Source organism: Tursiops truncatus, chromosome 11, assembly GCF_011762595.2.
Source record: "Tursiops truncatus isolate mTurTru1 chromosome 11, mTurTru1.mat.Y, whole genome shotgun sequence".
Classification (NCBI taxonomy): Eukaryota; Metazoa; Chordata; class Mammalia; order Artiodactyla; family Delphinidae; genus Tursiops; species Tursiops truncatus.
In genome coordinates this window covers 60,717,006-60,741,351 of record NC_047044.1, presented here as the reverse complement: position 1 = coordinate 60,741,351, position 24,346 = coordinate 60,717,006, and the positions used below count along the sequence as shown (strand labels likewise).

Here is a 24,346-nt window from a genome sequence, read left to right as displayed (position 1 = left end):
CCTGTGTCTGACATAAGGAGCGCATGCATATGCTGGGAAGTGGTGTGAACCAGGCAGTGGGGGATGAGAGCTATGAGTCTGGGATTCTGGCTGCTGGGGAGGGGGTTTGTGGGGTGGGGAGAAAGAGGTCATGTGGGGATCTGGAGCTGTGGTCCAGGCCTGAGGGGTCTGAGCTGGAATCAGGCTATGGAAGTGGACAGGAAGAGGCAGAATCACTGGAGGGCTGGGAAACACTGCATGGGGTTGGAAAGGACTGGCCAGCTGGAGATGGGGCCAGAGGGCTCCGAGTGTCGGACTTGTTGCAGGTATAGAGACAGTGTTGTTCACAAGATCCCATGTCTTTGCATAGCAGCAGCATTTATTGAAACAAGGCTTGAGACAACCCAGAAGGCGAGGCATCCAGAGACAGTCATAGCAAGAGGGAGACCCAGGTAGTGGCCTCACCTGCTCCATCCCACCCACTCAGCACTGGACAGATCCCTCCTGCACCGGCAGGGGGTGACCTTGGAGCAACCATGGTGTTTTCTTTGAAATGTATAAAGGTGTATTGAATAGCAAGACCTGTCCGAAGTCAGAAGAATTTCCCCCATAATGGGCCTCTCAACTGGGAGGTCACAGGAGGAGCTTGGCTGGAACAGGTTAACCCAGAAGAAGGCAGTTGGTTAAAGAGATAAGCAAAACACAAACAAAAATGACCAAGGGGCAATTCTTTCCTGCAGAGACCTTCCCGGCCAGGAGAGGGGAGCTGCTGGAAGTGGCGGGGTGCTGCTTCCTCTCTGATTCTCAGGCTGTGGGAGACCAGGCTGTATAGTTAGGCTTATTCCTTGTGCCAGGAGAAGGTCAAATTTTCACAATGTCCAGCAGCCCTGGGTGATGGGTAGGGTCCCAGAGAGCCTGGTGAATAATACAAATTGGCCACTGGTATTTAGGAGTCAAATCGGAATTGAGTAAAAGGGCTGGGAATGACTCTCTCTAACGGAAGCCTGTTGGAGAACCAGGAAACAACTCCCTAAAATGAGAAGGTGGTGGAGAGCAGTGGAGGGTCTTTCCCTTGGAGGAACACGTGGAGGATTCTGGCAGCAAGCACACATTTTCCATTCACACACCATTCCGTGCCCGGGGGACGCAGGCGGGGCCTCGGACTCTAGGGAAAGCGGATGGACCTGCTCCCGCAGCGGAAGCTGGAGACGCGGGGCTGACGGGGGCGCAGGACTCGGGCGCCATCACTGTGATGCTGCCCCCAGTGGCCACGGGGCCAGAGGCAATCTGGCAGCCCGGGGTGGTGCTATACATGAGGCCCCCCAGGTGACTCCACCGCGGGAGCTGCTGACGCCTGTGGGAAGAGAGGGGACAGGAAGGGCTGAGTGGCCTGTTGTGATGTCACCAACCCCAGGACAGGCCCTAAGGGCTTCTGCACCGCAGGAGCTTCCTCCTCCTCAAAGGGGTTTAGTGGTTCATAACTCAGACCCTGTTCTCCTCAGCATCTCAGCCTTCTAGGGCAGGGGTCCCCAACCCCTAGGAACCGGGCCACACAGCAGGAGGTGAGCCGTGGGTGAGCAAGCGATGTTTCATCTGCTGCTCCCCACATCACTCCACCATCATCCCCCCGCACCCCGCCTCCATGGAAAAATTGTCTTCCACAAAACTGGTCCCTGGTGCAAAAAGGTTGGGGACCGCTGTTCTTGGGCACCTGGGTGAGAAGGAATCGAGGACCCCTACACTCAGAGGGGCAAAGCTTCTGTGCCCTTATTACCCTGGCCTGCAGTTCACATCGCCACCAGTGGATGGCGCTCAACTATGCCTTCGTTTAGTGCCTCCAGGGAAGAGTGGGGCGGGAGGGGGGCATGAAAGTCCTCCTCCCTCCCAGGCCCGGAACATTCCGGGTTTAGTGGGTTAGGCTGTCAGGTTCAGATCTGCCCATCCACAAAGCCATTTTTCTAGGGGTGCTTCAAGCGGGTACTTACAGATATTCACAGAGCCCACACCTTCGCACAGCCTAAGGGGAAAGAAAACTCCGTTAATTCTGGGCACTGAGCTGGATTCCTTGAGGCAGATGGTTGCTTGGCCACAGAGAGGGCCTTCCTGTGTACAGATCCAACCCCCAAGAGGCAGGAAGTGCTCCCCCAAAGTCTCTATTAAATGCTCACTCTCTTTAACTATTCTCTGACCACAGAGACAAGGCCTTCTGATTTTCAGCAGAGGTGAGTGAGTTTACGAACTCCACCCGTGGCCTCCAGTCTGAATGGCGTGGCCCACCCTGGGTAGTGCCGATCAGGCTCACAGAAAGGAGAGTCGAATTGAATGCAGCAGCGTGTGTGAAAGGGCTTGATGCCAAGGAAGAGCTACAGCCACAGGGCGCGTCATCCTTATAATGCACCCGCCTCCGGGGCAGGCCAAGCTTCAGTCTCCTCTAGGAAGCTACTGGAAGACAATGGATTTTAGAGCCACATGTCTTGGGTGCAGGTCCTGGCTCTTGTGCTTGTTAACCGTGTGGCCACGAGAAAGTCACTGAACGCTGGGCCTTCTTTCCTTATCTTTGGATGGGAAAAATGATACCTACCTCACTGGACTGGGAGGATTAAAAGGAGCACCTAGCACAGGCCTAATAAGCATTCAGTAAATTATCATTATTATTGAAGCTTGAGCTGGGCTAGCAGTGGGCAGAGATACAGCTCACATTTGGGCTCAGCGAAATTCACTGCCAGAGGACCAGGGCCTCCTCCTTCTAGACCCCGAGGTCTCCCCTAGCCCCACCTGTGCTCCTCGCCCTCCAGCAGGCGCCTGTAGGTGGCGATCTCGATGTCCAGGCCCAGCTTGGAGTTCATCACCTCCTGGTACTCCTTGAGCAGGCAGGCCATGTCCCGCTTGGCCTTCTGCAGGGCCTCCTCCAGCCCGGCCAGCTTGCAGCGGGCATCATTAAGGGCCGCCTCGCCCTGCTGCTCTGCCTTGGGCACGGCAGCCTCCAGCTTGGCCCGCTGTGGGGAAGGAGATGTGAGGACGAGCAGGGGAGAGAGAGAGAAGGTGCAACTTGGCTCCCCTGAGCGGAGGGAGCTGGGGCAAGGGTCCCAGAGAAAAGGTAGGTTAACTACCTATAAACAGGTAGTTAATGGGACTATGAGCACGAGGGAGGAATGGGCACTTTTCACCACCTCTCCTTTGATGGTGTTGCAGGGTGGCCAGGGAGGGGGAACATCAGTGATACGGCTCATGCCAGCTCCAGTGCTGCGTGATGTGCCAGGGGCCCTGCCCTCTCTCTGGACCCCTGCTTCCTCACGGGCACACTCTGAGGCCTGATTAGGGCCAGGCCTTCGCTCTCCTGCTGGCAAAGGGCCCGGTGCTGCAGTCTGCCTGTGCTGGGTATTCAAGCTCTCCCGGAACCCATACCTGGCACTTGGCGTTTTCAACCTCGGCCGCCAGCCTCTGGATCATGCGGTTCAGCTCACCGATCTCCTCCTTGGTGCGGCGCAGGATCTCCCTGTGCCGGAGCACCGTGGCCTTCATCTCCTCGCACTTGGGGGAAGCAGAGAGGCTCCTGAGGCTCAGGATGGGACATCCCATCCATTCAGGACAACACGGATGATCGTGCAGGTTGTACAGTGCTCAGCCTGTGCAGCCAGACATGGCAGCCCCACCCTGACGCCCAAATTGAGATCTGTCAGTCCTTTTCTTACCATCCCTAAAGATCAAAATCCCCAGACAAAAGAAGCCTTTTCTAATATACACCTCGTATCCTTCCCAGTGCCATGTCTAGGAGGCAGGTGTCCTGGGCGACTCACCTTGCTGCGGTACCAGGACTCAGCCTCGGCCCGGCTGCGGCTGGCAACATCATCGTACTGAGCCTTGATCTCGGTGATGAAACAGTCCATGTTCAGGTCCCGGCTGTTGTCCATCTTGACGAAGACTGAGGTGCCTGAGATGTGGGCGTGGAGGACCTGGAGCTCCTGGGGGGCCGAGAGCCAATGCATTTGGTTCTGGTGCCTTGTCTGGGCCACGTGCTCCACCCCTGGGGGCCATGTCCACTCCCTGGAGTGGGCACTGGTCATGTATGATACATGACTCCCACTCCCTTTCATTCACACACAGGTACATCATAAGACAGTAAAGCTGGGAGGGGCCTTGGAGGTCAGCTGGGGGCAGCCCACGACTTAACAAAGGGGGAAACTGAGGCCCAGCACTTGAAAAAGGCCTGACTCAAAGTCATTCAGCAAGAGAGCTGGGGTCTGAATGCCGGGACTAGTGATCTGTCCAGGAATTAAGACCCCCTCTCTAACTGGAAATCCACCCTACCCCACTCCCACATACACTCTTCCATATCCATGTAGAGACCAACACGCACAAAGGCCAGCACGCAGGCACACACGCTGCAGCACCCAGGGGCTCACCGGCACAGAGAGGCCCAAGCACACTCGGGCGCCGCCGTCCTTGGGGCTTACCTGCTCGTGTCTGTGACAGCTCCACGACAGGCCCCTCCTGCCTGGGCGTGCACGTTCATCACATGCTTCCACCACTCAGGGGGCAAACGTGCACACAACACCTCCCCCCAGTCCTCACGCCTTCCCTCCCTGCTTCCTGGCTGGGTGGCAAGGGCCTCCTCACCTCGTCATAGAGGCGCTTCAGGAAGCTAGACTCCTCCACCAGAGCCTCCACGTTGGCCTCCAGGTCTGACTTCCGCAGGTAGGCGCAGTCCACGTCCTGGCAGTGGGCCGAAGAGGAGGGGGTGTGCATGTGGGAAGAGGCCCCCGGAAGGTGCCTCTGGGTCGGTGTGGTGACCCACCACGGTGCGGGCTGCACAGAGGGTGCCCCTCCCTCCCTGTCCTGTGACCAGCCCCTCACCTTCTTTAGAACCATGAACTCGTTCTCTGCTGTGGCCCTCAGAGCCCCCTCCTCTTCATACCTGGGGGTGGGGGAGACAGGGGCTGGAGGTGAGGGGTCGGGGCTTGGCAACCATCTCAGCTCCTGGCCAAGCTCTTCTGGGGCTCAGAAGGGATGAAGGGCATTGTTCGTGGGCTAGCCCTGTCCCAGCCTGGCTTATTCCACCCCACTCCTGCTGCCTCTGGATGAGTAACACTCCATCCCCCATCTAAAATCATCTGTGCATCCTAGATCCAAAGAGAGGCAGTACCGCGGGCAGGAAGGGCACGGAGCCCGTGTCATGAAGGTGAGCGGGAGTGGAGGAGCGAGAAAGCTGTAGAACCCCAGAGTGGGTTTCCTTCCTCCCCCGAAAACGGCTCTGAGACTCACGGGCCTCCACGGGGTTGAGGTGGAGCCAAAGAATCTGAAAAAACCTAGGCCCCGGGCTTCCCTGGTGGCGCAGTGGTTGAGAGTCTGCCTGCCGATGCAGGGGACATGGGTTCGTGCCCCGGTCTGGTAAGATCCCACATGCTGCGGAGCGGCTGGGCCCGTGAGCCATGGCTGCTAAGCCTGCGCATCCGGAGCCTGTGCTCCGCAACGAGAGAGGTCAGAACAGTGAGAGGCCCGCATAATGCAAAAAAAAAAAAAAAAAAAAAAACCTAGGCCCCTCCTGACCATCCCCTTGGGTCCCAGGCAGCCCCTGTTGACAGACAGGCAGGAACCTTAATGAAGCTGCTTCAAGAGGCTTGTGGGTGGAGCTTTCCCACTGCCCCCGTTATTCTGGGTCGGGCGCACTCACTTCTCCTTGTAGCCCTCCAGCACCTCCTGCACGTGGCTGAGCTCCGAGGCCAGCCTCCCGCTCTCGACCTCCACGCGCTCAGCCTCCCGCCTCAGCGTCTGGATGTAGCCCTGGAACAGGGGCTCCAGGTTGCTCTCGCAGCACTGGAGGTTCTGGTGGAACCGCCACTTGGTCTCCAGCAGCTTGTTCTGCTGCTCCAGGAAGCGCACCTGCCGCCCAGGGTGGGAGAAAGAGACTCAGGAGGAGGCTGGGGAGATGCCTGCCTCCCCAGAGCTCTCTCTCCCTCTGCTCTGATGTTCTCTGAACAGCCAGGGCCAGGCGAGGGCTGAGCCGTGGAGTGTCTGCGACTCAGCGGGCCTTGCTCCCAGCCCCCAAGGGAGGCACTGTGGGTGTGAGTGCCCCCGGCTTGAGGCCAAGGGTCTGATTCAGCTCCCAGGTCTGCCACTGTAACAGCAAGTTGTCTAACCTCTGGGTGCTTGGTTTTCTCATTTCCAAAACAGAGATGATAATAGTACCTTCCTTAAAGTTGTAAAAATTGAACAAGTTACTATATGTAAAGTGCTTAGAACAGTTTCTGACACACAGTAAGTGCTCAGTCAGTTGAACTATGACTTGTTAATTACAGTCATTCTTCATGTTTTCATTTATGCAACAAACATTTATTGAATATTTACTATGTGGTGCCAGGACTTGTGCTAAGATACACACACACACACACACACACACACACACACACACACACACACATCTTTGTCTATGTCTGTACCTATCAATCAATTTTATTCAATTCTCACGACGCTTTGGGGGGAGATCTTATTTCTCCTATAGTACAAAAGCGGAAACAGAGACCCCAAGGTATGAAGTGACTAACTGATTGTCTCATAATTAGTAAGGAGTCAGGATCTCATGTCCCTTGAGTCCCCTTCACTTGCCTGTCACCATAGTCTGTCTAAGCTGCTCACTAAACTCTCGGCTTCAATTTGTTATTCAAAAAATAAAGATGATAATTTCTACTCCATTGAGCCATGTTGAGGATTAACTGAGATCACTAAAGAGAAAAAGGGATAATAAGAAGGTACCCCCTGTTGCCCCCGATTCCAGACCCCAGAGCCTGGTCCTCCTTCCTCAGCTGGAGTAAGGCCTCAACGACACAGTAGGAGCCGACATGAGGGGAGATGCAGAGGTGGCCCTTCTGAGAGGCAGCCTCTGGGCAGTTCCGGGTTTCTCACACTCTGCACTGGTGGGCCTCCTCCCGCCATCCTGGCGGCCTTGCCTTCCCCATTCCCAGCTCTGCATCCACGAAGGAGGCTGCCAAGCCTGCTTGGTTAACTGTTACACCTCCTCGCCCACTACTGTCCTTGGAAAAGAATGCTAACAGCTAACGTTTATCAAGCACTTATTGTGTGCCAGCACTGTCCCTGCATGAACCCCGTGAATCCTCACACCAAGCATGTGAGGCCAGACAAGCAGCCCGCATGAGGACTCGCACGGCGCAGGGGCAGAGCGAGGGTGGGGAGGCAGCGTGGCTCCGAGCAGCACCCTAACCACTTCTGGAGCTGCAGCACCCTAACCACTTCCGGAGCGGCCCCACCGCAGGAGTCTCCTCTCCCCACTGTCTCCCGCTCTTCCGGTACCCAGTGCCCTGTGTTTCAGCAGCAGCTCTGATATTCCCATGCTGTCTTGTCTCGGGAAACACACTCACTTTAGACTACAGGCTCAATTTCTGGACCACAATGGGTGTCCGATATACTTTGCAGGAATTAAACGAGAAGACGGATCCTTCCGCGCATTTTGGTCTGCATTTCTCTCCCGCTGCTGGCTGCCATGCTGGCTCCCCTACAGATCCTCCCGAGGGGAGGGCAGGGCTGGGGCCGTCTCTGGACCATCCCAGGCCTCACTGACCTTGTCGATGAAGGCAGCGAACCTGCTGTTGAGACACTTGATCTGCTCCTTCTCCTCGTGCTTCACACACTGCACGTTGGGCTCGATCTCCAGGTTGAGGGGCGCGAGGAGGCTCTCATTGACCGACACGGTGGTGATGCAGGGCGGGCTGGGGCCGCACACACCGCCGAAGCGGTACTCGAAGCTGCGGCCGCAGGAGCCAGCGCGGAAGCCGCCCCCCGCTATGCAGGGCCCACAGGAGCCCAGGGCTGAGACGCTGCGGCTGCCGAAGCCCGTCAGTCCCCGGTAGCAGGACACCCCTCGGTAAGGGGCAGCGCTGATGCAGCAGCGGCTGCCAGTTTTGGGGGCCACAGCTGAGCACGAGCTGAAGGTCCTGGTGACCCCACATCCTGGGCTGATCCTGTAGGAGCGGCAGGTCATGGTGTGGGTCTGAGCGGATGGAGGCTGAGCGCGCTGGGGTGTCGGGGGTGGCGGGTGCACTGCTTTGGATGCTTCTGGCTCCTCTGATCCTGGTCCTTTTATTGGTGGGGAGAGCTGGGCTCGGCTGCATGAAAGGAGTGAAAAGTCATTTTATGTTGTTTATTGGCTTGGGGAGTTTGCCAGCAACTCCCCAAGGACTCGTCTTAAAGGTGAGCTCAGCGGTGACTCTGGGCCTCCCTAAAAGTATTGAAGATGTTATTAGGGATACCGTGTGTTTGCACTTTTCATCTTCAAAGCTCGTTTACATACATTAGGTAATGAATTTTCTCGCAGTCTCCCTGTGAGATGGCCTTCACCCACACCTGGAGGCGGGTTTGAACTCCACAACAGCCTGAGGTGGCTGGGCATGGAGTAGGGGCTGGGGCCACTGTCTCCAGGGAGAAGTTCTAGGGTCCCAGGTTGGGTGAGACCACCAGCGGTCATCACCTCTGTCCTCTTGGCTCCACACTGAACACATTCTCAAGTAAATCGATGTGTTTCAGGGGCTGATAGATCAGGTGAGTCAAACCCACTCAGGCAGCGTTGCTTGGAGGTGGTTCAGGTCCAGAGGAGCCATTTTGACCATGCTCCCTGCAGAACAGAGGGCTGGAGCACGTGGTCCCTTAGAACCTTCTGGATTCCACCCTAGCAGTTTCTGTTCCAGAGCCTTCATTTCTCACCCGCAGAATCGCAACTCTCAGTGGCCACAGTGACGGCCCCTTGTGGATAAGGGGGCGCCTCCCTTTAGCCGCTTTCTCCCACTTAGCTGAAAGGATGGCAGAAGCCGGGATAACCTCGCTGCTACGGACTTGCTCTGGACACCGTCCCTGGGTTCTTTAAGAAGAAACAGGTCCTGTGAGTCTCACTTCCTTCCAAGACCACCAGCCAGGGCAGGGGCAGGGGCCAGCCTGTTTGTCAGCTCCAGAATTGTCACCCCTAGAAGAACATTCAGAGACTGCTCTGCACAGAGACGGGGGTGGGAAGGTGGCTTATTTTTTGTCCAAGGACACTGTGATTTCTGGCTCCTGGGGGATCTGAAATCGTCGTTCCTGCTAACATCCCTGCATCCCTGTGTGTCCCGGGGCCATTTATTAGGATAATGATGGATAGTCCTTTTTTTTTTTTGCGGTACGCGGGCCTCTCACTGTTGTGGCCTCTCCCGTTGCGGAGCACAGGCTCCGGATGCGCAGGCTCAGCGGCCATGGCTCACGGGCCCAGCTGCTCCGCGGCATGTGGGATCTTCCCGGACCGGGGCACGAACCCGCGTCCCCTGCATCGGCAGGCGGACTCTCAACCACTGCGCCACCAGGGAAGCCCATGATGGGTAGTCTTTAATGTTCATTGAGCACAGACCTAGGGATGTGGTCTGTGCTGAGGGAGGATAGCCAGGCCCCTGAGGGGTCAGGAACTTCAGGAAGAAGAGCTGAGGAACTTCTTCTGAGGGTGACAACCCCTCCAGGGAGCCTCCCAGAACCGAATGCTGTCCCTGTGCCACGGTTCCCTGAATCCTCCCTCAGATGCCCCACGTTCTGTCTTGGGTCTGCCCTTGTCTTCACAGCCAGATCCACTGCAGGTCTTTGCCCAGCACCAAGCTGACTGGTTTCTATCTCCACATCCCACGCCTGTCCTTCCAAGTGGGGCAGAGACTTCGGGTGGGCAAGGAGCAGGAGACCCCACTAGCTGGCCCTAAATAGTCTTCAGATCATACAGTCACCTACGGTGAAGCCACTGGCATTTAGCAATCTGGGCAATGGAATCCAAACTGGAGGACCTGGTATAAATGTCAGCTTGGACACTTCCTAGCTGTGTGGCTTTGGGGAAGCTCTTAACCTCTCTGAGCTTCTGATTCCTTGGCCGTAATGTGGGATTCATTCTTATCTTCTGGGGTGGTTGGGGGGATTAAGTGGATAATATACAAGAATGTGCTTTGGGGACCAAAAGGGTCTGTATAAAGGAAAGGGACTCTTGCTTCCTATCAGAAACTCCCCTGCCACCCCCTGCATCCCCCCACCCAGCAGAGAGTGGGCCTGCTCCTTGCCCCGTCCACAGGCTTCACCTCCTCTGCAGATTTATGGTTTCATTATCCTTTCAAGGCTGCTTTTAATGTTTTCTTTAACCTGATTTCACTAGTGTACAAATTTGGGGTGGAGTCTGGGGTGGAGAGAGGAGGCTATACTGGGGAGCACGGGGGATGGTTTCCCAGCCCCCACCCCTCAAGTGGGGCCCTGTGGGCCTGGATCCAGGGATGGATTCTTGAGCCTCGGACAGTGAGCTCACTGACTGACAGTGGTGTAGACCTGGATGGTGTGGTGTGGCCAAGAGGGATTCAGACCCTTTGAAAGTGAGGAGGGTGGGGCCTGAGCATGGGAGGTGGAGGAGGGACGGGCCCTCCGCTCTGCCAGCCTGGAAAGCCCATAAAACCTCATCCGTTTCTTAACTCCTGTGAGCCTCTGCTCTCCTTCAGCTGATTGAAGAGGATGGAAAACCCATGTCTGCCTCTTGGTAGCAGGAGGGAGCGGAGGCTTAGCCCCAGAGGGAGGTTCTTGTGTCAGCTGTCCCCTCAGGCCCCCAGCGCACACACACACACACACACACACACACACACACACACACACACCCGCAAGCCTCCACCTCAAATTGGGCCTAGGCACTGAGGATGGGGAAGGAGAGCCAGGGGGCTCAGGAGACCTGGAGATACCCCACTGCCTTCAGAAATGAAAGACCCATCCAGGACCAGCAGGACTATTCAGAACCGGGGTGTGAGCCCCTGGGCGGGTCTGCCGGGAGTGAGGGCAGGCCCCACCCAGCACAGGGATGTGCTCGTGGGTGCTGGGTGAAGTTTGCATCACTGCAGGTGGCAGCAGAGCCCAGGGCCGGTGGGGAATGCTCAGGAAGACCGTCCACATGGTGCTTCGGATGGAAGGGGCTGGGCTGGAGCGGGAGGCTGAGTCCTTATGGGGCTGTTCCCAGGTCATCCTGGGCAGGTGAGAAACTCACAGATCAGGCCAATCTGGCACAACGCCCTGGGGGGTTTGTGTAGACCTATGGGACCTGGGTCTTTGCCGTCTGGTTCTACCCAAGGGAGGCACAGAGAACCCATAGAGCCACGCCCATCTCTACCCATCACCCAAGCACACTGCTTAGTGAGACCAGATCCTTGTCTGGGTGCTGGAGTGGGAGCTGGATCTCTCTTCACTGGCCTTCTCCTCATTTACTGCCCACATGTGTCCTGTGGGTTCTCCGGCCCCCTCTCCCTATCCCCAAGGCTTCTCCCTGGTCACACCTTTGCCTGGAATGTCCCGGAACAGCCGGCCACCTCTTCCAGGAAGTCTTTTTGGACTAGTCAGAGGAAAGCTGTGATTTCTCCTCCTCTGGCTCAGCAGGCAGCTCGCTAAATGCCCTTTCCAGGGCTGCCCGGTTAACTGCAATTCGCCTCCTCCACACCCGCTTGTCCTGGGTGCTGGCATTCATCATGCTCTTTGGTCCTGTCCCATTGTGCTCCCCCCACCTTTTGAAAGCCACACCCAGTGTCAGAATGTCCACTCGAAAACCCGTGGCCCTCCCATAATTTAAAATACTCCCGAGAGGCCACTTTTTCCAGGAAGTCTTCAAGCGCTAATTGGCTGAGAGAGGTTTCCTACTCCACCCTGGCAGCTTCCATGACTCCCTTTGAATCTGCTCCATTCCTGGAGTCCCTCTCCTGCGGCTCCCCAGAGGCCTCACCGCTCATACTCACACCCACGGCTGATGCTCCATCCTCCTCCCGCATGTTGCCTAAGCTGGGATGCCTGCTGGGGGCACACGTGCTCTTCCACCCACCAGGCACTCACTACCTGCCTTCCCTTCTGCTCTCTCTACTGTGCTTAAAATCCCCCTGCCCCTAGGAGGGCTTCCTGGATTTGTCCAAAGATGGGAGAGCGCTGATACCTTCTCGTCTTGCCCTACGTGTCCTTAGAGCTGCCTGTTGACCCGGCTGACTAGTTCTCTGGGATTGACCCTGAGAGCTCCCATGGGCCTGTCCTGATCAGGGCCTTGGTAGCTGCCCACACAGTTCATTCAATTTGGGCATCTGCCCTCATCTCTGCCGGTCTTTTCCACAATTTTATTATGCGTCCAGATCTACGCCACCTCCTGATGCTGGGACACAGTTCTTGAAGGGTCTTTTAGCCCCGTGACACTTCCTCTGGCTTTTGCAAGACTTGGGTGTGACTCAGAGACCCTATGTGAGAGGAGTGAGGTCAGAGCCACAGAGAGGCGTTGGATGAACACTGGACCCTCCCAAGCGCATCCGGGGCTGGGCCCCTCATCCAGCTGGCAAAGCCGCTCCCTGGGCCACCCCATCTTTCCTCTCATGGGCTTCCCTGCCAGGAACTCTAGACTCTCCTCCCGAACCCTGTCCACATGCCTTCCTGCAGGCAGCTTTCTCTCATGGCTTTGCTGTTTCCTGTGGCTATTCTGGGCCAGAGCAGATGCTCAGTAAATACAGAGCCTCAAATTTCAAAATTGGACCATATTAATGGTTTTGAAATTTTCTTCCTCTCCTCCTCCTCTACCTCCTCCCCCTCCCTTCCCCTCCCTCATCTTCTTCTCTTCCTTCATCTCCTTCTCTTCTTCTTTAGCAGTAGAACCATTTCCCTAAATCTTAGGAGGAAAACAGCTATATAAACCTGCCTGTCTATCTGTCTATCTGTCTGTCTGTCTGTCTGTCTGTCTATCTATCCAGCTATACAAACAGATAAGATGGACATGATGGGGCTTCTCTGGTGGTGCAGTGGTTGGGAGCCCGCCTGCCGGTGCAGGGGACACGGGTTCGGGCCCTGGTCTGGGAGGATCCCACGTGCTGCGGAGCGGCTGGGCCCGTGCGCCACAACTACTGAGCCTGAGCTCTGGAGCCCACGAGCCACAGCTGCTGAGCCGGCGTGCCTACAGCCCGTGCTCTGCGGTGGGAGGGGCCCCCACAATGAGAGGCTCGCGCGCAGCAAGGAAAAGTAGTCCCTGCTTGCCACAACTAGAGAGGGCCTGCGCACAGCAATTAAGACCCAACAGCAGCCAAAAATAAATAAATAAATTTATTTAAAAAAAAAAGATGGACATGCTGGTCTCTGCTTGCCCTGCCCACCCCCACTCCAGTGATCCCCTTAAGACACTGAGCTGTGTCACTCCTCTGCTCAAATGCCCCGATAATTCTCCATTTCACTCAAAGTAAAAAAAGAAAGAAAAAAAAAAGTCCTAATGATGCACCGCCTGTCCCTGTTGTTACAGTTCTCACCTCATCCCCTTGCTCTCGTCACCCACATCGGCCTCCCTCTGCTCCTCAGACACACCTGGCCCACTCCTGACTCAGGGCCTTTGCACTGACTGGCCCTTCTGCCCTGAATGCTGTTCCCTCCGCCACATGGCCCGCTCCGTTGCCACCTGTGGCTCTTTGCCCAAACATCACTACTCAAACAGGCTTCTCTGGCATTTCTTTTAAAAATGGCAACCTGCCTTCTCCCTCCCAGGGCGTTCTCCATCCAGCTTATCCTGCTCTGATCTATTTCTTTGTTCCATAACACTCAACACCTTCTAGCACACCCTATAATTGGCCTGTCTGTTCTATTTCTTGATGATTATCAGTCTTTCCTCTCACCCCAAAATAAACTCCATGGAAGCAGGATTTTTGTCCATCTTGTTCATTGATGGTTCCCAAGCACTTGGAACAGTGTTGGGGATAGAGTAAGTGCCCAGTAAATACTTGCTGACTGAATGACTGTGTAAATGAATGGATGTCTTGGATACTTTAAATGTTTTATGTGTGGCATTAAATGCCACTGATGGGAAACTCTGGCCCTTGGGTCCTGAGAAGCGCACTTAGTTTGAGAACCATGGCGCTCAGAGCCCTCCATGGCTCTTTCCTGATTCAAGCCTGTGGTTTTCTGAGCATCTGTGGGAACCCAGGCTGACAGAGACACAGGATGGTGAAAACGGTGCTGTGCTGGGCTGGTGAGTGAGGGGGTGGATTTCTTTTCCTAAAGTTGCTATTCAGTGTTGCAATGTTTGTGTCCTAAACACAGTTTTGGAGAAAACAATTTGTTTTTAAAAGACTCCCCTCTCATAGCACAGGGAACTGTACTCAATATTTTGTAATAAACTATAAGGGAAAATAATCTGAAAAGGAATATTTATATATATATTTGTATATAGAAATGAGTCTCTGTGCTGTACACCTGAAACTAACACGATATTGTAAATCAACTATACGTCAATTAAAAAAAAAACTTAGGGAAATTGATTTAAAAAAAAAAAAGGAAAAAAAACGAAACAAAAAACTCCCCTCTCCCTCCGCAAAATCCTATTGCGGGAGTGCTTTGAAAATGCCCTGGTGCGGTGTCTCCAGGGAAGTTGGTGGCCAGCAGAGGGCAGCAAAGCCCCACAGGCAGCCCCGCAGAGGCTCAGTCCTGGTTGCCGGAGCTGGAAAGGCTAGGGAGTCGCCTGCCTGCGGATCAGAGCTGGGGCTTCAGTGCAGACGCAGGAAACAGTCCGCTGACACTTCGGTATCCACCCTTGTTTGGTCCTGGAGTGGCTGAGCTGCTGAACACAGCTCTTCTCCATTAGTAGTAAAACTAGAACCACCACCACCATCACCATCAAAACAGTAGCAACCGTTTGTTGTGCATCACTGTGGAGGCAAGCTCCCCCATCCCCAGTGTGATTGGGAAAGAAAGGCCAGAGTCCTAGTGATGCTAGCTTGGCAAGTTTATTGAAATCCCAGCAACACAAAGAGCAGTACAGACAGGCACCCACCCCAGCCCAGGCCTCCCTGGAGCATGCAGACATAAACCCCCCTGCAGTGAACAGAGCTGGGCCTCCCTCACACCACCAGCAGGGGCGTGGAGTGTTGCAGGGTCCATCTCTCTACCAGCACTCACCCACCTCGTGGACTCGCATGCCAGGGTTACACCAACACCCCAGGAAGAGAAGCAGCTAGGACCTATGCCGCTCAGAGAAGAACCATCTCTGGGATCGCTTGGCCCACCAAAAACGGTGGATCCTTCTGGGTCAGGAAGAGAAGGAAAGGACCTTCTCCTGCCAGGGAAAGGAAGGGGAGGGAAGCAGAGGACGGTGGCTTGAGGACACCTGCTGTGTGGACAGCCAGCTCTCCATTCTCTAAGTTAATCCAAAGCTAGGACCAACATGCTGATTTTTGTAATTGTATTGAATCTGCATTTCTTGAGGTCTTTGGGCTGGGTGGTGAGGAGTGACCCAAAGGAAGGAAATTGGGAGTCAGGGAGAGGCCAGTCCGCTGGGGCTGTGGATGGAGCGTTTAGGTGGTGAAAAAAAATCCCCCCAGAGGACACAGGCCAGGCAGAGCAGCCCTCGGCTTCTTGGCAGGATGGGTACCTAGAGCGCCCTCGGCCCAGAGTCCGGGCACTTTGGGGACAGAAGCAGAAGCCGTGGAGATGGTTCTTCCTGGTTGGTGGCTGGTCGGCGCTCGGCTCGAGGTTGTGGTGGACACGAAGCGGACGCTGCAACCGCGGCTGCTGAAGCCGCCCTCGGTGGGCAGCGGGCAGGGGACGCTGGGGGCGCAGGTCTCGCCCACAAGCACGGAGCTCCCCTCCCTGGAAGCCCGCGCTCAGCGGGTCCCCACCGCCCACGACCTGGGCCCCGCCCACGTTCGAGCTGCAGAAGCCGCTGGACCGGTTGCTGCTGCGGCCGGAGATGGTGACCCCGCCGCCGGAGAGGCTGCAGGTGGTGACCAGAGGCTCGGGCCCGCACACCGGGCCGCCCTGGGAACTGCTCACCGCTGTGGGAGGGTGAAACCCTCAGTGAGGCTGCCTCATCCTCCCCCTCCCACTGGGGGTGGGGGGAGGGACGGGCGGTGGCATCAGGGGACGTGGCCTGGGTCCGAGTAGTTCCTACTGTCTACATAGTCAGTACCCACTTTTCCCTTCCCTTGTCTGGGTGTCTCAAAGGCTGTGACTCCACTGAAGTCAAACATTCGGACTAAAATGGAAGAATTCAGCCAGTTCCCCAGGTGTTGGCCTATAGCCATAAGTCCACCACCATTTATATACGGCCAAAGTCAGGTTGGGTTGAATGAGGCGGGTAGCGATCTGGATTACCCAGCAGCTGCGTCAGTAGCTTGCATGAAGCCACAGGGCTTCTCTCTTCCAATGATATCATGCTCCTTGGCGGTCCCCACATTGCCCATCAAAAAGGTAGTCCTGGGCTCCCCTGGTGGCGCAGTGGTTGAGAGTCCGCCTGCCGATGCAGGGGACACGGGTTCGTGCCCCGGTCCGGGAAGATCCCACATGCCGCGGAGCGGCTGGGCCCGTGAGCCGTGGCCGCTGGGCCTGCGCGTCCGGAGCCTGTGCTCCACAGCGGGAGATGCCACAACAGTGAGAGGCCCGCCTACCGCAAAAAAAAAAAAAAAAAAAAAAGGTAGTCCTTCGTTCCTCCTGACCCACTCCCACCTGCTGCACTGAGAGCACTTAGTGGCTCTCCTCGCCTTCCAGCAGGCGCTTATAGGTGGCGACCTCGATGTCCAGGGCCAGCTTGACATTCATCTCCTCCTGGTACTCCTTCAGCTGCCGTGCCATGTCCTGCTTGGCCTGCTGCAGGGCAGCCTCCAGCTCCGCCAGCTTGCACTTGGCGTCGCTGAGGGCTGCCTCGCCCCACTGCTCTGCCTCGGCCACAGCGGCCTCCAGCTTGCAGTGCTGGGGGGAGGGCAGTTTGCAGGTGGGCTTTGGCAGGGACTAGGGGATCCTCAGGTCAGACTAGAAACTCTGCCCCCTGTGAGTGGGCACATGGCATGGTGCTAAGCCAGGGGTGGAGCCTGTGGGGGATGCTTCCCCAGGGATTGTCATCCTGTAGTTTGACGTCAGCAGGGAGCAGAACATTGCTTATCTTCCATTTCTATCCTCACTGATTTTGCACTTACTGATTTCTGCTGCTCTAAGACCAATGGGGTCCAGAGAGTAAAGCCGTTCTTTCTGCCTCACCTGCCCCTCTAAGTCAGCCCCAGGTCTTTCCTTCTACATGGGAGACTCTTTCCCTGGTTCCACATTTTCCTCCCCCAGGAAGTCTTCCTGGACTAATTCTTTTATTCCTCTGTTTCTGGGTCCTGGTGGCCTCCCCCACATCTTCAGACTTGGGCTCCCCAAAGCTTGGGGCCCTGCCTGTCCTCCCTGTGGGGCTTTCTCTCCTTTCTTTCGCCCACCTGAGCCTTGGCGTGCTCGATCTCTGCCTTCAGCCTCTGGATCAGGTGGGTCAGCTCATTGATTTCATCCCGAGTGTTACGCAGGTTGTCACAGTGTTGGCCAGCTGTCACCCGCATCTCCTCATACTGGCGGGTGGGGGAGAAAGGGGTATTCCGAGGGCTTGAAGATTGGGTCAAGATCACAGCCCACTTTGTCATCCATGAGTCTGACCCCAGGGCTGCCTACACCCTTTCCCCAGTGCCCTCCTGCCCACCTTGGTCTGGTACCAGGCCTCTGCATCAGCCCGACTGCGCCTGGCAGTCTCTTCATACTGGGCCTTGATATCGGCGATGATCCCATCAAAGTTCAGGTCCCGGCTGTTGTCTATCTTCACGATGACTGAGGTCTCAGAGATGTGTGACTGCAGCAACTGGATTTCCTGTGTTGTAGGATCAGCGAGACAGATGGGTTCAGAGTCCCGTCAGTGCCCGGGGCTCTGCCACAGGGTCCCCAGGATGTGGAGTCAGGGGAGAGAGCATTGCTTGTTTGTTCAGAGCACAGCGATGGGGCAGATCATCCAAACCAAAAGCAAAGAAAAAGAGGTGGCCCAGAACCGTTTCAGTTTGACTTTAAACCCTTGTTATACACTAGGAGACATTCCTTTAACATCTTAACTTCTTAGGTGACTATTAAAACCATGGGAGCCTAAGGACTTGGAGGAGAGGAGACCATGCTGAAGCTTAGACTTTCTTTGGTTTATCCACACAGTGGCTGTGCCAGTCTGGATCATTGAGAGCTGGTCTAGGACATGGTGGTCTAGGAATTCCTATATCCCAAGTCCTTAATAGAACCAGGGGTGGGGCTGGGGGAGGGCTGGGAACTGGCCTGCAAGGTGAGGGCCCCAGAGAGAGCTTTCTTCAGCCTTTCCACTCAGAGCCAGCCATTTAGCTCTGATTGGGATCGTTCCAGACCAAACAGAAGCAAAAGATCGCTAGTTCATTTGACTAATTAGGTAACACAATTTTTCTTACATCTCCTAGAAAATCAGTTTTCCAGGGTCTTCTCATCAGTAGATAGGAAGTGACATTCCTAGACCCCAGTCTTTAGATTGGTCAACAGAAGTTGGCTCATGGATCCAAGGAGCTGATTCACAGACCTGAGTCAGGCTGCCGAGAAGCCTGCTCCCCTTACCTTCTCCGCTTGTACATGCATCAACTATAGAGGATATAGATTTGATGGGAGGAAAGAGGTATGATACCAAAGGTTAGAAAATACACTAGTTCAGTGAATTCCCCAGGGAGTCCAGACCACATATTGAGCTCCTTGGATAGCTCAGAGGGGATGACCCCTTACCGCCATGTGTAGGGTTTTCAGGAAGTTGATATCCTGAGTTAAGGTATCCACGTTGGCTTCTAGATCAGACTTATTTGAGAAAGCTGTATCCACATCCTGTATCAAAGAGAGAAGGATAAAATGCTCATTACTTGCGCACTGTTTAACCTCCCCGCCTTGGCGGGTTCTGGAGGTGGGTGGGAAGACCAGGCCAGTTCCCACAGGGCCAGGCCAAGTGGGACAGATGGGAAAGTCATTGGGTGGAAATACAGCTTAGTGACTCTTGTTCTTCGCCGTTATATAGCATGAAACCCCCAGGGATGCTGGACATTTTCTGATGCTTATTTAGAGGCAAGAAGAGTCTGGATAATCCAAGACTCTTCAAATGTCGTCCCTTCAGACCTCTGCTCTCATGAAGACCCAATCCTAAGTCACTGGAGGCCAAATCAGAACTTCGAAGGGAAGCGGTTGTGACCTTAGGGGGTCCACTGTGTGCGAGTATTCACAGGGCTGTCCGGGCAGTGTCCTGGAGTTGCGAGAACATTTGTCTGTCTGGAGGAGAAGTTTGCCTGGGCCTGTTGCTCTCCTTACCTTCTTCAGAGCCACAGACTCATTCTCAGCGTTGGCCAGGAGTTCCACCTCCTCTTCATATGTGGATGATAAGGATGAAGAGGGTGAGTTCTCACTCTGAACTGAGAGCCGATTACTCCCAGCTCCCCAGTTATCACCTCTTGTGACCTCTCTGCTCCGTCCAGGAGCCTGGCTCCCTGCATGTTTTCATCCACTCTGTCCCATCTTTAAGACCTTTTATGAGTCCACAGCCCTTGGTTTCTCCGAATCCCTTTTACTTTCTCAAATTGGATGTGGGGTCTGAAAATCTGGTCCTTTGCTGTGCTCCTCTGCTGGAAAAGCCTTAGGGTCATTGCACTTAGAGGAAGTAGGACCTTATTTGTGGCTGGACTTAGGCACTGTTCTCAAAATCAGAGAGTTTCTTTTCCTGGGGTCAACTCACCCATGCTCACAGGCAGGATTAGGGACAACCATGCCCAATTCCAAGTCTCCTTTCTCCTCAGGACCCATGGAGGGCCTCCTCCTCCCATACATATCACATCCCCACCCCTGTCTTCAGGCTGGGAATTGAAACCAGCATTCAACCCTGATCCTTCCGGCAGCTCTCATCCAAGATTGGCTGCTGCTCTGGGGACCAGCCCGTGTCCATCCTAGGTCAGTGCAGTCCAGCAGCCACTCACTTCTTCTTGAAACCCTCAGGGACATCCTGCACGTTGTTCCTCTCAGCCTCCAGCCGGGCCCGTTCGCTGTTCACTACGTCCAGCTGTCTCTGCAGGTTGGTGATGTAGTTCTCGAAGAGGGGCTCCAGGTTGCTCCTGGCATATTTCTGATCTTGGAGGAAGTTCCACTTGGTCTCTAGGAGCTTATTCTGCTGTTCCAGGAACCGCACCTGAATCCACAGGGGCAAAGACATGGCAATTGAAGTGCTTGATATAGTCACCTGTATGTCAACGTTGCTCAGATGGCCAGAGGTGACTTAAACCTGTGGTGACATCGTTCCCCCCTCTGTTGAATTTAGCTCCTCCTCTAACTCAGTAGAATCTGCAGAGCAGGTCTGCGACCCCTCCTCGTGCTCAACCAGGCTTATCTACAAACAGAAGCTTTGGAACCAAAGCTCTTCAACCATTTCCCTTTCAACCCTCTGAGAAAGGTGAGGGCTGGTTCACTGGGAAGTTGGAGATCGATTCTACCTGAGCTGGGGTTTGCCTATATCTGAAAACTGATTTCAGCCATCCCTAGCAGGGAATGAGGAGCAGAGTAAAGTACATTGGGCTGGGATGTGGTATTAGGAGGTGGGAATTCTCAGGTCATAATTCATACCCATCACCTCAGAAATTCCATCAGCTGAGACTTATAGAGCTGGAGGGGAACATAGAGGCCATTTGCTCCAACCCCTCATTTCGGAGTGAAATGAAGCTCACAGAGGTGAGTTTCCAATCTCAGACACAATAGAGCATCCCCACTTCATGGAGACACGGTCTGGGGTTTGGGGCTGTGTCAGTTCCACCTCTCTGTTCTTCTCATCAGCCTGAAGACCAGTGACCACCCGTGGTCATTCCCTACTGTTTCCCTCAATCTAGGTGGCTCAGCTGAATCTGGATATCCCAGGTGGGGGAAGGGTATGAATTCTTTGCTTTGTACAAAAATTACTCAACTCCATTCTCCATTTCTTTAAGCCTGAGTAGGTGTGGCCACTCAGCCTCAGAAACCATGGAAACTTGAAAGAGAGCATGAGGATCTCAAAGGATAAAACCTCTTAAACCTGTACCAGCCAACAGCTGGTGGAGGTGTTAGTGTTTCTAGCCTGTTTGGGAGACATTTCTAAGCGACTAGGTGGTAGGTCTTAGTTTGTTCAGATGCCTTCAGATTTGGCTGGATGTTCCTCCTTCCCCCAGAAGACACCACCACTGTCTTAATCTATCCCTCTATGCAGTGCTTCCTTGGGCTCGTCCTGGCTCCGCAGCAGAGTGACCCAGAAATCATACCGCCATGCCTTTGGCTGGTGCCTGAAGGATCTGGGCTCAAGGTCGACGCCCTAGGTCTGGACCCGTTCTTCTTAAGGGAAAGAACATCTCAGTGCATTTAGCTCGCATCCTCCCAGACCCAGAGGTTGAGCTGTCGTAAGTACCTTGTCGATGAAGGAGGCAAATTTGTTGTTGAGGGTCTCAATTTGCTCCTTCTCATCCCTCTTCACCCTCTGGGCATTAGGGTCAATCTCCAGGCTGAGGTGGGTCAGCAGGCTCTGGTTAACAGTCACTGCTGTGATGGACGGGGCTGCTGGCACTCCAGCTCCTCCAACTTGGTAGCCAAAGCCAGGGCCGCCAAAGCCATGGCCGAGGCCACTGCCAGCTCCAAACCCCAGACCAGCACCGCTCCCATCACCAAAGCCAAAGGCCATCCCACTGCCAGAACCAAGGCCAACTCCGTAGTGGATGGGCCGAGGGCACACGGCTACTATCCGGGGTGAGCACGATCCAAACCTGATGACACTCCGACTGCCAAAGCTGCTAAGACCCTGGAAGCGGGGCCCACTCCTGCAGGAGACAGAGCTGGCCCGGAAGTGGTTCAGGTTCTGGGGGGGCATTGCTGAGCAAGAGCTGAAGCTGCCCACACGGCGACCAGAGCTGACTGTGTCGGAGCGGCAAGGTGTGACGGTGTCCTGGGTGAGAGGCGAGCAGCGACTGCAGAGCAGGGGCAGCTGGAGCTGGGATGCCCTCTGAGGCCGGTGGAGCCCTCTAAGCACTTTTATGTGTGTGGGGATCTGAGGATTGGCCCCCTAAAAATGGAAAAAGCCCTTTGGAAGCATTTATGAGCTTGGGTAGTTAGCAGAAAATCTTCCAGCCTGTAACCTCCTTCACAATGAGCTAATCTCAGACACACCTATTTTCCTCAGAATCAGGGCCATAACATCAAACCTATAAACATTAAAAACATATAAACACGTAAACGTTATGGTCCTACTTTTTCCACAAGTCCACCACTGTTGCCATTATGGGGACCTTAATTTGCTTTGGTCATAAATCCAATAGACTTTCCACAGTAAGTGTGGCTAACCACCAGAATGTTAGGATGGTAACTGCTCCAGCAAGAGGCTGCAAGGGATGCAGCTATACAGATAACCCCCTCAACAGATGGGGGTGTGCAGAAGACAGGCAGGGTTTTCATAGCTCTAAGTAAGAAATGATATGGTGAGAATACAGTTGGTTGCATTCCTGGAGATGGATTAAACAGTCCAAAAACATTTTGCAGTGTTTTATCTAACCTTCATGATCTGATTTGACTGTTTACATAAAAATTGAATCGTCACTAAAGCTCATTTGGGGTAGTGTAGATACATGTCTGATTTGAGACACTCAAAGGAGATCCATTCATTCATACGTTCATTTATTCATTTGACAATTACCAGTTACTCTCGCTCAGGTAATGTGCTTGGTGCCGAGGGTACAGAGATAAAAAGACGGTCTCTATCCTCCTGGTGTTGGGGGGAGATTAATCTTGAGGACTTCCACCAACCAATACTTTTGTGGCATAGTTTGAGGCCAAAATTATGTATGATTTGGCCGTGTATCTGTGTGGAAAGTTAACCACATGATTTTGAGCCCCCACAATACACATTAGGGCTGATCTATAGTCCTGCCTATGCGGGTTCCTTGCATTATTGATGAATCTTTGGTTAGGAGGGAGAGAAACCAAGCAATAAGCATCTGGGTAGGAAATGAAAAGTTCTAAGTCACTGGCTATCATTATCATTGTTAATCAATATTGCAGGTATTTCAGGACCCAGAGACAGATGTTTGCCTTTTCTATTCTAGAGAGTGACATGATTTGTCCTACTCGTCTGTGCCTGGGGAAACTTGTGCTTGACTACATGCTCACTTGGGATTCTACTTGGAAGGGGATATGTGCTTTTCTCTGGAGCTAACCATCTCAGGTCTTCACTATTTTCTTCCTTCCCAATCTCTATATCTTTGATTTCTTTTTCTTGTCTTACTGCATTAGCTAGGACTTCCAGTTTGATGTTGAAAAGCAGTGGTGAGAGGGGGCATCTTTGCCTTATTCCTGATTTTTGGTGGGAAATCTTCAAGTTTCTTACCATTAAGTACAATGTTAGCTGTAGTTTTTTTGTAGATATATATATTTTTTGTCAAGTTGAGGAAGTTTTCCTCTGTTCCTAGTTTACTACTGTTTTATACAGACCCAGCTATCAGGTGTATGTCTAAAGGGAGAAGCAGAAAAATAATAATAACACAATACTTCTTGTGAAGGTTGCAAGTGACCTCCAGGTTGCTAAAATCACTGGTCCATTCCCAGCTCTCATTTCACTTAGCAGGATTTGACATAGTTGATCATTCCCTTTTCCTTAAAACAATTTCTTCTTTTGGTTTCCAGACACCACATTCTCCTGATTTTCTATACATATTACTGACTGCTTCTTTTCAGTTTTCTCAACCAGTTTATCCTCATATCCCCGACCTCTACACACCACAGCATCATTGGGCTCAGCCCTTGTACCTGTTCATGTCTTTATCTATACTTGTTCACTTCATGACAGCATACAGCCTCATGCCTTAAATACCATCTTTGCACTGATGACTGCCAAGGTGTATCTCTATCCCGGGCATCCCTTCTGTGCCCCACATGTATATATATATATATATACACACACACATATATATATATATTTATGGTATGTGGGCCTCTCACTGTTGTGGCCTCTACCTTTGCGGAGCACAGACTCCGGATGCGCAGGCTCAGCGGCCATGGCTCACGGGCCCAGCCGCTCCACGGCATGTGGGATCCTCCCGGACCGGGGCACGAACCCGCGTCCCCTGCCTCGGCAGGCGGACTCTCAACCACTGCGCCACCAGGGAAGCCCCCACATCTCTACTTGGATATCGATTAGTATCTCAGCCTTCATCTATCCAAAGCTGTTCTCCCGATTGATTGTTCCTATGAAATATGTTCCACTTGCCAGGCTCACTATCCCTGTAGTGGCTCAGGCCAAAAATCTGGGAGTCATCCTTTATTCCTCAGCTTTTTCCATATCGCACATTCAATCCATTGGCAAGTCCTACCTGCAAAATATACCTGGACTCCTACTACTTCTCATCACCCCACTGCTACCATATTGGTCCGAGCCCATCACTCCTCACAGGGTCTATTGAAGTCTCCTTCCAGCTAGTCACCCTGCTTCCTCCTTTGCCCCCTCTGACTTTCCTTAACACCATAGTCAGAAGGGTCCTTTAAAAACATG

At 53.9% G+C, this 24,346-nt stretch overlaps 2 protein-coding genes across 2 annotated transcripts; both read right to left on the bottom strand.

Moving 5' to 3' along the window:
• Nucleotides 1-338: 338 nt before the first annotated feature.
• KRT85 (keratin 85) lies at nt 339-11,729 on the bottom strand. Its single transcript, XM_033866655.2, is given in 12 exon segments — nt 339-1,200; nt 1,203-1,304; nt 1,307-1,333; nt 1,965-1,996; nt 2,755-2,975; nt 3,385-3,510; nt 3,777-3,941; nt 4,597-4,692; nt 4,834-4,894; nt 5,651-5,859; nt 7,553-8,096; nt 11,295-11,729. Coding segments are annotated over 11 exon segments (1,515 nt in total). The 5' UTR covers nt 7,973-8,096; nt 11,295-11,729; the 3' UTR covers nt 339-1,144.
• Nucleotides 11,730-14,737: 3,008 nt separating this feature from the next.
• Nucleotides 14,738-22,360, bottom strand: KRT84 (keratin 84). Its single transcript, XM_033867295.1, is given in 10 exon segments — nt 14,738-15,602; nt 15,604-15,794; nt 16,455-16,707; nt 17,211-17,336; nt 17,465-17,629; nt 18,544-18,639; nt 19,114-19,174; nt 19,773-19,981; nt 21,221-21,868; nt 22,355-22,360. Coding segments are annotated over 10 exon segments (2,043 nt in total). The 3' UTR covers nt 14,738-15,314.
• Nucleotides 22,361-24,346: the final 1,986 nt, after the last annotated feature.